A 17821-nucleotide genomic window follows, 5' to 3' on the forward strand; every position below is an offset into this window, starting at 1 on the left:
GCCTGTACTGCACACAAAACAAAACCTTTCACAGTACTGATGTACATGCAACAATAACAAATTAAATCAAGTCAGTTCATTCAGCTTGCTGAGTACTAACCTTGTTGAAACTTACACTGTTCTTTAAAGTTAGGTACAGAGAGGCTGTTTTTCCTTCAAAAGTAAACATAGTGTCAGAGTAAGGGACAAGCAATTTGGAACTGAGAGAAGGAAGATGTCCTCACTCTGGGATTAGTGAATCGTTGGAATTCTTCACTCCAAAGGGCTCTGGAAGCTCAATCATTAAATCTGATCGAGGCAGTGATCAACAGATTTCTAGAAACTAATTACATCAAGGCAACTAATTACATCAATTGGGAATAGTGTGGAAAAATGGCTTTGAGGTAGATGGTTAGCCATGACCTAGAATGAGGTGAGAGGGGCAGAATGGCCTATCCTGCTCCTACTTTTCCATGTGGGACAAATATTATTGCAGCCAGTTGTGGAAATATGATAAACAAGGAATGCAAACTGCCAGACCTCCACCAAGGAATGCCAGTTTGGATCTGAGACTACATTCAGAATGGACAAGTAGTTAAATGGGCACTACATTAATAGCTCTACCTCATCCAAACAGATAACGATACAGAACAGACAAGTAGCAGATGCCACACGGAAACATCCTCCTACATTGTGGAAGCATCATCTACCCACTGAGCCAGAGATGCTACATTCATCCATGAGTCTAGATGACAATCTGGTGATATGCGAATGTGAGGATTGCCGATGCTGGAGATTAGAGTCAAGAGTGCGGCCCTGAAAAAGCACAGCAGGTTAGGCAGCATCTGAGGAGCAGGAAAATTGATGTTTCAGGCAAAAACCCTTCATCAGGAAGGGCCTGATTCCTGATGAAGGGCTTTTGCCGAAACGTCGATTTTCCTGCTCCTTGGATGCTGCCTGACCTGCTGTGCTTTTCCAGCACCACACTCTTGACGACAATTTGGTGACCTAAGTCATTTACGAATTCTTTGTCACCCCTGCAAAATCTGGGAGACCATCCACAAGACCCAAAGCCCTGTAAAGGAAATTAGGGGCCCTCTAATCGAATCTAATTGTATTAGTTGGCCCTAAAAAATGAAGTAAGGAAAACCTAAGAGTAGAAAACAGGAGAAGGATAACAGCAACCCAAAGCTATAGTTAGCTTGGTCTTCATAACATTGCAGTGGAAGTTAAGAGATTCATTAGGTTGAGGATATATAGTGTGAGGATTCATTTTAACTATGTAATATGCTAATCAGGTACAGCATAGGGAGTGATGAAAAATCACATGAGCTTCCTCTTGGTGTTTACAAGCAAATGGTAAAATGTGGACTACAATAAGATGCCACAGAGTCAGAGATGTACAGCATGGAAACAGACCCTTGGGTCCAACTCGTCCATGTCAACAAGATCTCCCAACCTAATCTAGTCCCACTTGCCAACACCTGGCCCATATCCCTCCAAACCCTGCCTATTCATACACCCAGCCAGATGTCTTTTAAATGTTGCAATTGTACCAGCCTCCACCACTTCCTTTGGCAGCTCATTCCATTTAAGCACCATCCTCTGCGTGAAAATGTTGACCCTTTTGATCCCTTTTATGTCTTTCCCCTCTCACTCAAAACCTAGCCCTCTAGTTCTGGACTCCCCCTCCCCAGGGAAAAGGCCTCATCTACTTACCCTATCCGTGCCCCTCATGATTTTATAAACCTCTGTAAGGTCACCCTTCAGCCTCCGAAGCTCCAGGGAAAACAGCCCCAGCCTATTCAACCTCTCCCTATAGCTCAAATCCTCCAATCCTGGCAACATCCTTGTAAATCTTTTCTGAACCCTTTCAAGTTTGACAACATTCTTCCGATAAGAGGAAGACCAGAATTGCATGCAATATTCCACAAGTGACCTGTACATAATTATTATTTTCATTACCTTACCACAGCAGGGTAGCATGGTGATACAATGGTTAGCACTGCTGCTTCACAATGACAGGGAGCCAGGTTCAATTCCAGCCCTGGGCATCCGTATGGAGTTTGCATGTTCTCCCTGTGTCTGTGTGGCTTTCCTCCCACAGTCCAAAGATGTGCAGGTTCGGTAGATTGGTCATGCTAAATGCAGGATTAAAGGGATACGATGGGAGGCTAGGTATGATGGGATGCTCTTCCGAGTGCTGGTGTGGACTCGATGGGCCGAATGGCCTCCTTCCACACTGTAGGGATCCTATGACACCAGATTGTGCAAATATTCTGTATTAGTCAAAGAGTACCACATCAATTAGCTTCTTTTACTTGTTCATTATAAACTGTTGCTCCATTTGTAGTTTGGTACTCTTGCATCTGTCTGATGAGTGCAAGGTGAAAAGCTCTGACAGGATATATCATTGTTTACAACGATATTCAAGTTCAAGGCATCAAGTCCATATCTCCACCAATTAGGCCAGTCTCCAAACAATTCTGCCCATATAAAGCTTAAATCTCCTGGAGGACAAAAATGCACAGGAACACATTACCCAGGATCCCAATGATTCCTTTAAGTAGCATTGCAGAGATGTTTCCTTCTGGCAATGGAACGTGTTAAGTTGTGTAAACTTGTGAGGATGTCAGCTGTAGCACTGAGTTAGAGACAAAAAAAAACTGCAGATGCTGGAATCCAAAGTAGATAAGCAGGAGGCTGGAAGAACACAGCAAGCCAGGCACCAGGGGAAGTTGATGTTTCGGCTATAACCCTTCTTCAGGAATGGAGGTGGGAGCTGAAAATAAAGAGGTGGCGGAGGAAAGGGTTAGAGGTGGGGACTGGGGCAGAATGGTGAGGCAGTAAAAGTTGAATAGAGGTGGTAGCAATGACCTGGTTGGTTGCTGGGAGGAATATTTCCGGTTGGAAGCCGGACGGAAAGGTTGGAGAAATGGAAGGGAGGAAGTGGGCCTGGAAAGGGAGTCCGGGGATGGGTAGGAAGGTTATTTGAAATTGGAGAACTCAGTATTGAGTCCTCCAGGCTGTAGGCTGCCCAGGAGGAAGATGAGGAGTTGTTCCTCCAATTTGCAGTCTGTAGCAATGGAGGTGGCTGAGGATGGACATGTCAGAGAGGCAGTCAGAAGGGGAATTGAAGTGGGGGTTGACCAGGAGGTCAGGCTAGCCCTTATGGGCCCGGCTGAGATGCTGGAAGAAAGGTGCCCTTAGTTTACATTTGGTCTTCCATCAGAAGCACCAGGTACAGTAAACTAGGTTGGAGGAGAGGCAGGTGAACCTCTGTCTCACCTGGAAGGACTGTTTGGACTCTGTGAGATGAGGGGGTGGGGGGGGGGGGGGGGGTAGTGTGCTGGCAGATTTTGAATCTTTTGTGGTTACAGGGGAAGGTAGCTACAAGTTAGGAATACTGACAATAAATGGAAGTTTCCCATTGACTGACGTTGTGGCCTGGCTGCAGGCTTGCGTCAGATGTAAAGTGTGCGCATGCGCCAACCTCATTGGATAATAGCCCAAAAAGATTATTGATATAATTATAGCCCAACATCTCTACCTTCCTGGAGCCTGGGTTGAAATACAGCACAGAAAGATGGAATGGAAATCTTCCTGTCTCCACTAGTAATGAAGCAACAATTTAAAAGAGTTGGCATCAACCCCGAATGTATTAGAAAAATCCAGTGATAGTTTAACTTGACTCAGTCTCATTCACAAATGGTTTGGAGAATGGAGAGTCTGTTCTGGTGCGATAGGGGGAGCTCTAAGGTAAGAGTTAAAGCACATCATCGACAGGGAGGGAACTCTGGACTGTGACATACCCTGACCTGAGTACTTAAGGCTGCCAGATGTGGATAAATTTCCATTTGTTAATTTTAGCACATACAGTTGGGCATGAGAATAAAGCAAATTTCTTCTGTTGACATTGGGAAGTAAGGGAAAATGTACACATAACTGGCCAAATCAACATATCTGATTTCCTGACATGCAGAAATGGGATGAATATGGACTCCCTTGTTCAAAAAACGAACTGCCTTCATGTTCATAGATTTTAGTAGAGCTGATGTTTTGTATCGCTATGGAATTCCAAAAGAACAAGCACAACGAAATCCTCCAGTACAGCAGTAAAGTGCAGTTGAACCGCCATTATTGTTGAATAAAATCCTTTAATGAAAATGTGATACTTACCATATTAGGAAGCATTGGCATCATAAAGAGCATTACCAGGAAATTTTAATTTTTAGAGATGGGTCAAATAAATGACAAAATTGGAAATCCTGGAGAAAGCAATTTTTGAATATTGAATAGTTTATAAAAGTCAAAGCATTCCGTCACAAGGCAGTGGGGTTGGTTGGTTGGTGCGGGTGACCCATAGGTGTTCTCTGAAAAGATCTGCAAGTTGGCATCCTGTCTCCCCAATGTAGAGGAGAGCACATCGGGTGCAACAGATGCAGTAAATGACGTGAGGAAGTCCAGGTAAATTTCTGATGGATGTGGAAGGACCCTTTGGGGTCTTGGACGAAGCTGAGGGGGGAAGTGAGGCGCAGGTTTTGCACTTATTGTGGTGGCAAGGGAAGGTGCTGGGAAGGGAGGGTGGATTGGTGGAGAGCATGGATCGAACAAGGGAGTCACAGAGGGAATGGTCGCTCCAAAACGCAGATCGCGGTGGGGAGGGAAATATATCTCTGGTGGTGGGGTCTGTTTGTAGGTGGCTGAAATGGTGGAGGACGATGTGATGTATCTGGAGGTTGGTGAGGCAGAAGGTGAGGGCAGAGGTTTCTGTCCTTGTTGCGATTGGAGGGGTGGGGTTCAAGGGCAGAGGTGCGGGAAGTGGAGGAGATGTAATGGAGTGCATCGTCAACCACATGGGAGAGGAAATTGTGGTCACCTCCCCTTCCCACGCAGCCAAGGACATGTAGGACCTAGGCCTCCGCCATCGCCAAACGTTAACCACCCGACGCCTGGAGGAAGAGCGCCTCATATTCCACCTTAGGAGCCTCCAACCACAGGGAATCAATGTAGGTTTCACCAGTTTCCCCATTTCCCCTCCCCCCACCTTATTCCAGTCCCAAACTTCCAACTCAGCCATGCCCTCTTGAACAGTCCTACCTGTCCATCTTCATTCCCACTTATCTGCTTCATCCTTCTCTCCGACCTATCACTTTCACCTCTACGTTCACCTACCTATTGCTTTCCCAGCTACCTTCTACCCAGCCCCAGCCCCCTCCCATTTATCTCTCAGCCTCCTTGGCCCAAACGCCACATTCCTGATGAAGGGCACATGCCAATATAAGGTGAGAGTGACTTCCCTTGACATCAAGACAGCATTTGACCATATGTGGCATCAAAAGCTCTGGCAAGATTGAAGTCAATAGGAATTAGAGAGAGAACTCTCCTCTAAGAGTAACATCTAGCACAAAGGAAGGTGGTTTTCTTGTTTTACACCAATCATCTCAGTCTCAGGGTACCTTGGCAGGAGTTCCTGACAGTATTGTCCTAAGCACAGCCATCTTCAGGTGCTTCATCAATGATTTTCCCTCCATCATGAGGTCAGAAGTCAGGATATTTTCTGATGTTTGCGCAAAGTTAAGCCCCTCTTGTGACTTCTCAGACACTGAAGCAGCTCATGTCCAAATGCAGCAAGACCTGCATTCAGACCTGGACTGAAAAGTGGCAACCGCAGTTTTCACACTGTACAAGTACCGGGCAATGGCTAACTTCAGAATAAGAGAACGTAAGGACTCGCCTTGATTTTCAATTAATGGTATTACCATCGCTGAATCCCTCACCATCAACACCCTTGGGATGGGGTTGGTGTAGGGTGAGGTAGGCAGAGGAGGGGTTCACCATTCAACAGGAGCTGAACTGACATCATTATAAACACTGCGGCTACATTAGCAGCCAGAGATTGTGAACTTTTAAGTGTGTAACTTAGTTCATGCCTCTGCAAAACCTGCAAGTCAGATGTGTGATGGAAAGATCTACACTTGCCTGGATGGTGAGCAATCAATTAGCTCATCAACATCCAGGACAAAGCAACGTGCTTGACTGGCACCTCATCCACATAGTTAAGGATTCACACCCTTCACCATTGACAAACAGTGGCAGCAGTGTGTACTATGCACAAGCAAGTCATTCTATCGCTTCTTCCTAATGCACAACCTCTATGCCTCAAAGGGTAAAAGGCAGCAGACTGGTGGGAACCTCACCAACAGCAAGCTCCCCACTAAAGCACATACCACCTTGACTTTGAACAATGTAGCTGTTCCTTTGCTCTCACTGCATCACAATCCCACAACTTCCCATGAACATCATCAGCAAAACCAACACTCTGATTGTAGAAAAACCGAGAATTATACGTATTATGATACACCTTCTGGCAGAGCTGCTACAAGAGCTCAGTTGTAAAGCTAGCACTTGTTGCCTGTCCGAAACTTCCCTTGAACTGAGTGGCCCATTTCAGATTCAACCACATTACAGTATGTATGCAGTCACATGTAGGTCTGACCAGGTAAAGGTGGCAGATTTCCTTCCTGATGGGCATCAGTGACTCAATTGAGTTTTGACAACAATCGGTGATAGTTATAGAGTCAAAGAGACATACAACACGGAAGCAGACCCTTCAGTCCATCTCGTCCATGCTAACCAGATACTCCACATTAATCTCGCCCCATTTGCCATTACTTGACCCATATCCTTCTAAACCCTTCCTATTCATATATTATGAATCATGATATGAATCATGTTATCATGCTGTCACTGAGACTGGCTTTGTACAATGCTAGTAACTGACTTTAAATTCAACCAGATATAATGCTAACATTTGAACACACGTGTGTTCAAATGTTAGCATTATATCTGGTTGAATTTATATCTAGTGTCAGCCTGGATCACTAGACGAGAGTGTGGTGCTGGAAAAGAAAAGCAGGTCAGGCAGCATCCAAGGAGCAGAAGAATCGATGTTTTGGGCAAAAGCCCTTCATCAGGAAAGAGGCTTGTGAGCCGAGGGGGTGGAGAATAAATGGGAGGAGGTGAGGCTGGGGAAGGTAGCTGAGAGTGCGATAGGTGGATGGAGGTGGGGGTAAAGGTGATAGGTCAGAGAGGAGGGTGGAATGGATAGGTGGGAAGGAAGATGGACAGGTAGGACAAGGTCATGAGGGTGATGCTGAGTTGCAAGGTTGAAACAGGGACAAGGTGGGGGGGGGGAGGGGAAATAAGGAAACCAGTGAAGTCCACATTGATGCCATGTGGTTGGAGGGTACCAAGTTGGAAGATGAGGCATCTTTCCTCCTGGCATTGTGTGGTTAGGGGGTGGCAATGGAGGAAGCCCAGGACCTGCATGTCCTTGGTGGAGTGGGAGAAGGAGTTGAAGTGTTCGGCCACGAACGGTGGGGTTGGTTGGTGCAGGTGACCCAGAGATGTTCTCTGAAGCACTCTGCAAGTAGGTGACCTGTCTCCCCAATGTAGAGGAGAGTGCATCAGGAGCAACAGATACAGTAAATGACGTGTGGAAGTGCAGGTGAAACTTTGATGGACGTGAAAGGCTCCTTTGGGGCCTTGGATGGAGGTGATGTGGGTGCAGGTTTTGTAATTCCTGCGGTGGCAGGGGAAGGTGCTTGGAGGAGAGGGTGGCTTGGTGGGGGGCATGGACCTGACAAGGGAGTAGCGGAGGGAATGATCTTTACAGAAAGTGGATAGGGGTGGGGAGGGATATATATCTCTGGTGGTGGGGTCCATTTGTAGGTAGCGGAATGATGGAGAATGATGCGATATATACGGAAATTGGTGGTGGAAGGTGAGGACCAGGGTGGTGGTTGGTGGAAAGGTGTTTGGAGGGTTGGGGTTCGAGAATGGAAGTGTGAGATTGGAGGGGTGGGGTTTAGTGGGGTGGGAAGGGGTAGTATACATCAATTACATAACCTGCGCCAACACCTGCCCCCTCACCCCCATCCAAGGTCCTAAAGGAGCCTTCCACATCCATGAAAGTTTCATCTGCACTTCCACACATGTCAGCTACTGTATTCGTTGCTCCCGATGCAGTCTCCTCTACATTGGGAAGACAGGACGCCTATTTATAGAGCGCTTCAGAGAACATCACCGGGATACCCACACCAACCAACCCCACCACCCCGTAGCCGAACACTTCAACGTTCCCTCCCACTCCGCCAAGGACATGGAGGTCTTGGGCCTCCTCCATCACCACTCCCTAATCACCCAATGCCTGGAGGAAGAACCACCTCATCTTCTGCCTTGGGACCCTCCAACCACACAGCATCAATGTGGTCTCACCTTATCCCAGTTCCAACCTTCCAACTCGGCACCACCTTCATAACCTGTCCATCTTCCTTCCCATCTATCCGTCACCCTCCTCTCTGACCTCTCATCCTTACCCCCACCTCCATCTACCTATCACACTTTCAGCTACCTTCCTCCAAGCCCCACCCCCCTCCCATTTATCTCTTCACCCCATCAACTCACAAGCCTCATTCCTGATGAAGGGCTATTGCCTGAAATGTCAATTCTCTTGCTCCTTGGATGCTGCCTGACCAGATGTGCTTTTCCAGCAACACACTCTCGACTCTGATCTTCAGCATCTGCTGTCCTCACTTTCTTCTCTGGACTACTCGGCTGGTGACCTTTACTATTACACCACCATCTCCCTCAATGATGGCAGACCTGCACCAGGTGAAGTTTATGATAGTGGCTTGTCACCACATTCTCAAAAAATATTGGCCAAGCCATTGATATCCACACTCAATGAAAGAATTGAAATTAATGGCCTACTTCCATGCTGTTTTATCATTCAATAGCATGTCTTGTTTTGGAGGTCATAATTAAAGCAAGATTTGTATGCAAATAGGGGATAGCGAGGACTGCAGATGCTGAAAAGTCAAGAGCCGATAAAGTGTCGTACCAGAAAAAGCACAACACGTCAAGCAGCACCTGAGGAGCAAGAGAGTCGACATTTGGGGCATAACCCTTCATCAGTACTAATGAAAGGTTATGCCCAAAATGTCGACTCTCTTGTTCCTTAGATGTTGCCTTGCCTGCTGTACTTTTTTTCCAGTGCCACACTTTCTGTGCAAATGGAAATGTTGATATAGAATTTTACACAATAATTCACTACAATGGCAACTCAGAATCTAAGCATTATAGCACTCTTTCCCAGCAGCCAAGTTACATCCATACCCTCTCAAAAAGGTCTGCATTTATATCGTGCCTTACCTGACCTCAGGATGTCCCAATGCACCCTAACATCAAATGAAGTGCTCCGAAAGTGTATTCACACTCATACGAAACATTTAGTGTGGGAACCTTCCAGCTTTTGCAGATAGTTAGTTCTCCATCAAACATAAAGCAAAAACATTTCAGTTTCTCATACTCACAATGTCCACGGCGTAAAGTAAGCTTTGTCCTGGAAGTCGTCCATGTCCAGGAGTAATTGGGTGCAGGTTCACCTTTTTCTGAGTGACATCTTAGGGTCACATTGCTGCCAACATATTGGCTTCCAGCAGCAATTGTGCACTTTGGAGGGGAAGGTGGAACTGAGTAAGACATGTGAAGAGAAAACAGATGTACATGAAGTGATTGTTGGTACAATGATAAAATAGAAACAACACAATACTTAAAACAACACATTTGTTTGCAAGCTGACAAAAAATTTACAAAATATTGCAATTGCTGTAATGCTCATGGACTTACTACATGTGTTGTCTCAAATATACAGTTAAATTTGCATTATCTGGTATGCACAGAGCATGGATTATGACAGTAACTCAAAAATGCTGATTAGCAATTTGAATCATAACCATAAGGAGGATTAAACAATCCCACATTACACAAGGGAAGGTGATGGCCTAGTGGCATTATCACTGGACTCTTAATCCAGAGAACCAGCAGGGGACTCTGAATCCCACCATAATGGAATTTGAAATCAATAATTTACAAAAATATATGGAAATATCATCTCATGATGACCATGAATCGATTGTCAGAAAAACCCATCTGGTTCACTAATGTCCTCTAGGGAAGGAAACTGCCATCCCTACCTGACCCGGCCTACATATGACTCCAGGCCCACAGCAATATGGTTGACTCTCAATTCTGGGCAATTAGGGATGGGCAACCAAGCTTGAAACTTCAATATAAGGTACAGAGTCAAGACTTGCCAGAGTTGCAGCTTCGGGTGAAAGCATGGGTAAGAAATTAACAGGAGAGAAGGAGTAATCGTTGCAACAACTAAGCTAATGCATGATTGAAATAGATCATGGGTCTATAGGGAGAAACCTTAATGCTTTGACATAATTGAATTTTTAAAAATCTGATCTTGGAAATTGAGGAAGAAGAAGCATTGACAACCATCCAGGAGAGATATACTTGCACTGAAAGAAGGAAAAGTACAAACTGCTAGGCCTCAGAAAGCAAGTGTTTTACACCAGTACTGCTAGATATACATTGATTTACCAGTCTGGGGTATCTTGCTGTGTGGGTGTATGAACATATACTGTACCTGAGGCTATTTGCTCCTTGTTCCAATGTAAAACTCTTCAAATAATTACATAGTGTAAGATTCCTTTATTTACACGTGTACACAATAAGACATCAAATACTGCTCTCTAGTGTAGTGTCTAAGACCTCTCTCTTTGCATTCGCATTCCAGTGTGGTGTTTTCTCCCTTCCTGACCTCAGAGTCATATGATGGGTTACACTATCATCTGTTACCCAAATATCACCATACCATTCAGACCTCAACCAGATTGCGAGAATTGTCAAAGCAGCACAGAAACTAACCCGTGAACCTAAGATTTTGGGAGAAATATTTACAATAGACATGTAACAATTTAGTTAAAAACTTGCGATGTAGAGGAATGGAATTAACACCAGGATCAAAAATAATGACAAGGATGATGCAGCGATGATATTGGAGTCACAGATTAAGTAGAGAGAGTTGGAAAGGAGTGGAACGTCCAGTCTAGATTGAAGATGATGCGTCTTTTGATCAATAAGTAAAGCTCTGCTTCGGCAGACCAAATAGAGTTATAACCCAGACATACAACAAATGGGTGGAGCATCCTGAGGTGCAGGATAATCTAAATTTTACTGTAATTTATTCTTTCATAAATGTGGATGTCACTGACAAAGCCAACACTTGTTGCCCTTCCCTAATAACACCTGAACTGAGTTGCTAGCTAGTCTATTTCAAGGAGCAGTTAAGAGTCAACCACGTTGTTATATCTAAGCAAATGAAATCTGTCATGAAAGCTGTTCACCTTCAACTCTACAATTTTTCTCACCTTTTTCTAAGAATGCTGACCTGTAATTTTGGTGGGGTGTTGAATAGCAAAGATCTGGGATTGAATCCATGTTGTGGTACCAACTTTGTGTTTGCTCTTTCAGCAGGTCCAATGAGAGGAGGCCAAGGTAACCTTAAACATCTGCAGACTATCCCATGATTCCCACCCAACATGTCACTCATAAAACCCAACAGCTCCTTCCCTCACTGATAGGGTGTGGGCATCAGTTTTGTACTGGGCCTCTCATACGTCTATAATATCTTCTATTTATTTATCCCAGATGGCTGCATAAATCAGACATTAGGCCTTCAGTAAGGATCCAACACATGTTCAAAATGAATGTCTTTTCAAAGTTTGTTTGAGGTGCCTAAAGCATAGTTTATTCAGGCTAGAAGTGAAAAAGCCTGCTCTTGTAGGCCTCAGATCCTTGCCGTATGGAGTGTGGCTTGTTGCCTTCATGGTGGCTCAAAACAGTGAATACAAAAACTCTTTAATATCAACAGGGTATGTCCGAAACGGGACTGGAATTCCAAAACTACACACTGGGAAAAATCCCACTCCGGACAGCCTTAAAAAATGGCAGTCGAGAGTGTGGTGCTGGACAAGCACGGCAGGTCAAGCAGCAAGCAAGGACCAGAAGAATCAACGTATCGAGCAAAAGCCCTGATGAAGCTCTCTCGGCTCTAATCTCCAGCATCTGCAGTCCCCACTTTTACCTGAAAAAAAATGATCTGCAAGGGCTAAATTCAGTCTGCTGGGGCAGGGATAAATGTGCCTACTGGTGGACATAGCCACCTGCAATAGACCAAGCAGTTCATCCATGCCAAACAGCCATAAATTTATTGAAATATGTTACTCAAGGTCTTATGTATACCTGTAGAACCTCAGACGCAAATGGGAGGACTGTGCCCACCTTGTGCCAAATGGTGATCCAACTAGCCCCGGAAAGGAAATGTTGAAATTCAGCATAAAAACGGCCCAGGAAACTTTGGGGACATAGACAACAAACTTTTATTCTTCATACAGGGGTTTACTGAACAAACCTAATCTAAATCCTCGGCCCCATTTGCTAATTAATCACCAATGTTAGAAGTACTTCATTCCCCTGATCTCTGGCTTTAATGAACAAGCACAGTATAATACGTACCCCGTACAAACAACGCTGTTTCTCCAGAGATAAGTTTGTTGCCATCACCAGGAAGTGAAACGGCTACTGTGCAAGTGTAGGTATCTGTGTCAGTCAGCTTTGTGTCATTGATGTATATGGAGACATCACCAGCCAGCTTTGAATTTTTGAAGCCGATACGGTTTTCATATCGAGATATTGGAAATATGCCAGAATTGGTATACATCAATATCTTGGGAAGGAGAAAAGCAAAATTAATCTTTGACAAAGAAAGTTACCTGCATGGCATGGAGCAAACATAACAGAATCAAACAAAAGCAATGTACTTCTTCATGTTGACATTATATCAATGAACATGGTATCTAGCTTGGATGGCCTTAAAAGGGTTCAAATCTTTCGATCTGGATTGCAATCTCTATTTCTGACTCAGGTCTAATCAATGATTATCTACTGACTTTCCCAGGTTTTTTTGAGCCCAATATCCAGTGCTGGATTTGCCCTAATGGGGCAGCACGTTAGCTCAGTGGTTAGCACTGCTGCCTCACAGCGCCAGGGACCTGGGCTCAATTCCACCCTCAGTTAACTGTCTGTGTGGAGTTTGCACATTCTCCCTGTGTCTATGTGGGTTTCCTCCAGGTGCTCCAGTTTCCCTCCACAGTTCAAAGATGTGCAGGTTGTGTGGATTGGCTATAGGAAATGCAGGGTTCCAGGAATGGGGGTCGGAGTAGGGGCTGGGGGCTGGGTGGAGTGCTCTTTGGAGGGTTGGTATAGAGTCAATAGGCCTGCTGCTCTGCTGTATGAATTCTCTGACCGCTGTCCACAGAAATGTCAGTTGCTTGCCATTTCAATATACCCCCTTGCTCTCATAATAATACTTCATGCCCCTAGCCTGCTGCAATGTTCCAACAAAGCACAAGCTGCATCCCATTCTCTCCTGAAGCACTTTGCAGCCTCAACCCTTGAGATTCCATAACATCAGAATCGAATGCTTTTTCTTCCAACAGAGGTATCCAGGGGTACAGCTTCAGAGTTCCTTTCAAGTGGCACCACATATAGACAGGGTGGGGAAGAAGGCATTTCACATGCTTGCCTTCATTGGTCAGACTTAAAAATCACACAACACCAGGTGATAGTCGAACAGGTTTATTTGGAAGTAGAAGCTTTCAGAGCGCTCCTCCTTCTTCAGGTAGCTAGTCACTGGTCAGAGCATGAGGTATAGAAGTTGTGACATCATGTTGCAGCTGCACAAAACATTAGTGAGGCTACTTTTAGAATATTGCATACAATTCTGGCTGCCCTGCTGTAGGAAGGATGTTATTAAAATAGAAAGGAAGCAAAAAAATTTCGAAGGATGTTGCCAAGACTGGAGGGTTTGAGCTATAGGAGAGGCTGGAACAATTTCTTTTCTCGACCATAGGAGGCTGAGGGATGACCTTAGAGAGGCTTGTATATCATTTTCCATGGACTGGGGAGTCCAAAAGCAGAGGGCATAGGTTTAAAGTGAGAGGGAAAGATTTAAAAGGGACCTGAGAGACAACATTTTCAATCAAAGGGTGGTTTGCGTACTGAACAAGCTGCCAGAGAACACGGTACAGGCAACATTTAAAATATATTTGGACAGGTACATGAATAGGAAAGGTTTATGAGGGATATAGACCAAACACAAGTAAATCAGACCAGTTAATTTTGGTTGAGTTGGACTGAAGCATCTGTTTATGTGCCCAATGATTCTATGATACACACACAGATTTTTTTAGATTAGATTCCCTACAGTGTGGAAACAGGCCCTTCGGCCCAATCCTCCAAAGAGTAACCCACCCAGACCCATTGCCCTCTGACTAATGCACCTAGCACTATGGGCAATTTAGCAAGGCCAATTCACCTGGCCTGCACATCTTTGGATTGTGGGAGGAAACCTTAGCACCCGGAGGAAACCCATGCAGACACGGGGAGAATGTGCAAACTCCACACAGACAGTCACCTGAGGCTGGAATTGAACCTGGGACCCTGGTGCTGTGAAGCAGCAGTGCTGACCACTGAGCCACCGTGCTTGTTGCGGTTAAATCTCATCTAGATTGCTCTTAGTAGACAGGACTCATTCTCTCTCACACACACACCTTAATTTATACCCATTTTACATCTCCTTTTCTCTTTCTCATTGATTTATGTCTTTGTCTTCATCTTTTGTACTGCCCTTAACCTTTCTCTGTTTCTATCAAACAAAACCCGCTTTCCAACACCTTCAGGTCCGAAGAGGATTCAAATCAGACTCAAAACATTAACTCTGTTTCTCTCTCCACAGCTGCTGTCAGACCTGGGGGATTTCACCAGCATTCTCTGCTTTTGTCTCAGGTTCTGACGTTGCATTGGCCGCTGAGAGAGGAGGGTGGGTAAGGTGTACTGGATGATCCCCAGTCATCCTCATGATCCCTTATAACACTGATATAACTTGGTACCACACACGCCAAGTCATGACCACTTACTTATTTCCAAGACTCCAGAAACAACTATGCCAACTCAGTACAAACTTGTGATCCCTCCTACCAATTGTCCTTTCTCCTTGTACTTGCATGCCAACGCAACCTTCAGCAGATTTCAGGAAACATGCGAAATGAAACAAATGTTTCTAAATATTTATTACAGGACTTACTATATTGAAGAAGAATCATTCACATTCATTAGGATGTTGCCAGTGTTGGAGGATTTGAGCTATAACGAGAGGTTGAACAGGCTGGGGCTATTTTCCCTGGAGCATTGGAAGCTGAGGGGTGACCTTATAGAGGTTTACAAAATTCTGAGGGGCATGGATAGGATAAATTGACAAAGTCTTTTCCCTGGGGTTGGGGAGTCCAGAACTAGAGGGCATAGGTTTAGGGTGAGAGGGGAAAGATATAAAAGACACCTAAGGGGCAACCTTTTCACGCAGAGGGTGGTACGTGTATGGAATGAGCTGCCAGAGGAAGGGGAGGAGGCTGTTACAATTGCAACATTTAAAAGACATTTGGATTGGTATATGAATAGGAAGGGTTTGGAGGGATATGTGCTAGGTGCTTGAAGGTGGGACTAGATTTGGTTGGGATATTTGGTCGGCTTGGACAGGTTGGACAAAAGGGTCTGTTTCCATGATGTACATGTCTATGACTCTGGTTCTATGACATCATATGCATTAAATCTGTTCAAACAATTAACTGTTTATTAAAAAATTGTCTATTCATAACTCCACATCAAATGCAAGCAATCATTTCATAATCGTTTTAACTATCAACCCCTGTTCTATGTTAATGTTATGTTGTGGAAAGGAGTCAGGTAGTAATCATGCTATAATCAAACCACTAAAGGATACTTCCCAAATACCTATTGAAATTGCTAAACAATTGCTACTTTCATAGATACAGGCAGGCAATTTTTTTCAATCAAATTTAAAGCACAGAAGATTTAAATACACACAAATTCACAGTTTTACAGCATCTGCCTTTCAACAGCAATTATCTTTTGGTCATGAAGTCATGGAACACAATGTTTGAAGCCATTCCTAGAGCAAAAATCAGATTTGTTGACATGTGTACAGAGTTCAAATTATCCAACTAATTTATAATTAGCATCAGTGCACTTCACGCCCCACCTCCCTCCTTACCATCATGTATAGGAGCCACCAAAAATAAGATGGTGACTTCAAGATCTGGGTCTCCTTGACCATCATTTAAAGACCCACAAAGGCTCCAAGATCCTGAGAAACCCAACATCTTGATATTGATGATGCTATTAAACTTACTGGTCCATCTCTCTTTTTGGTCCATGTCACGGAGGCAAGTTGTGCTCCCTGAGGGATGGAAATCTTGCCAGTCAGGATGACTGAATTGCCAACAGCGATAATTCGTTTTGTCGGCATCTCCAGCCGTAATTCTAATGATTCTATCAGACAACAGAAACAAAGAAATATGAATAGAATGTTTCGGTTCATATGTAACTGAGATATAGGCAGCCAAAGCTAAACTGTGTTGAATAAGCTAATCACAGCCAAGGCATTACAATTAGCCTTGAGCTAAGGAGAAAACTAGGCTGCCATGATTCTAGCTCCCGATTATTAGTCACTTTACACAGTTGGAAAACAATGATATTAACACTGTTGGAAAATACACATAGCTGAATAGTGGGTGATGGTAGGAAAACAGCTCAGCAGTCACACACTCCGATGGACAAATAACAGTGGAATTACCACCATCAAATTCACGCATGAAGCATGGCTATCTGGGAAAGACTTCAGACTGCAAGTGTGGCCCACTGAGCACAAAACAAAATCCTGTTCTGCAGAAAGGTTCAATCAAGTTTACACTTTAACTTTGGAAGAGCAGTAGAATTAGAATTAGGGGTGGCTCAGTGGTTAGAACTGCTGCCTTACAGTGCCAAGGACCTGGGTTTGTTTCCACCCTCAGGCAACTGTGTGTGTGGTGTTTGTACATTCTCTCTATGCATGGGTGGGGTTTCCTCCCACAGTCCAAAGATATTCAGGTTAGGTTGATTGGCCATGTTAAATTACCCAGAATGTGCAGGCTAGATGTATTCGCCATTGGAAATGCAGGCTTTCATGGATGGAGTGGGTATGGGTCAGTTTGGACTTGATAGGCCAAGGCCTGTATCCAAGCTGGAGGCATTCTACAGTTCTGAAAGAGAGTCATACAAGAGACTTGAAACTCTTTCTCTCTCCACAGTTGCTGCCAGACCTGCAGAATTTCTCCAACATTATTTGTTTGAGTAGAATTAGAGGAAATTGCCTGTGTCATGTAGAGGGAAGTGCAAAACTAATGGGTGAAAATGGCATTCTGTACTGAACCTCTGCTACAGCTGACCAACCAGTGTTTCATATGAGTGTAGGAGGAGCTCTCCTCTGTAAAAGCTGTACTAATCCTGATTGAAAAACCAATGCTTGATAATAATAGTTCATATTGGAAGTAGAACGTGTTTGATTTTCATGACAGTCATTATTCAAGCTCTTACCCAATGAATATAAAAATGAGACATTTGAGATTATTAAACATAATAAATTATTAAGCCTGCAGGATCAAAACACATCCCTGCACAGAGATCAGGAGGCCGGTTTAAACAGGAAAGCACAAGGAGGAAAGCAAAAGCCATAACAGTGCATGCTTTTCTGAGGAAATAATTTCTATTAGTGGCAGGACAATCCTACTTATTTACATAACACTACTTTTGGCACACCCCATGAAATTAATACAGCTAAATAATACAGTTAAACACAGTTAATTTAGCTATCTTCACTTCCCAATAACAGCATCCCCTCTCAGAAATGGTACAGCTCATGTATTCAGACAGTGATCTGGGACAGAAAGAACTGTTCCAATATGTTACCAAACTGCATTATTTATTTTACAAACAGCAGTTGTCGACTATGATCTGCAGTTCCCAAGGCCAG

At 44.2% G+C, this 17821-nt stretch overlaps 1 protein-coding gene across 2 annotated transcripts in view; it reads right to left on the minus strand.

Annotated features, from left to right (window-relative positions):
* The window catches only part of LOC122540714 (endothelial cell-selective adhesion molecule), a 180522-nt gene that overhangs the window by 25489 nt on the left and 137212 nt on the right, over positions 1 to 17821 (minus strand). For both annotated transcript variants that reach the window (XM_043676833.2, XM_087976451.1), the window contains 3 exons: positions 16163 to 16302; positions 12412 to 12622; positions 9357 to 9515 (listed from right to left, as the gene is read on the minus strand). In XM_043676833.2, the coding sequence (XP_043532768.2) occupies positions 9357 to 9515; positions 12412 to 12622; positions 16163 to 16302 (510 nt within the window). The remainder of the gene's footprint in view (positions 1 to 9356; positions 9516 to 12411; positions 12623 to 16162; positions 16303 to 17821) is intronic.

Source organism: Chiloscyllium plagiosum, unplaced genomic scaffold (assembly GCF_037043375.1).
Source record: "Chiloscyllium plagiosum isolate Xiang-an unplaced genomic scaffold, Cpla_swu_hap1 HiC_scaffold_29, whole genome shotgun sequence".
Taxonomy (NCBI): domain Eukaryota; kingdom Metazoa; phylum Chordata; class Chondrichthyes; order Orectolobiformes; family Hemiscylliidae; genus Chiloscyllium; species Chiloscyllium plagiosum.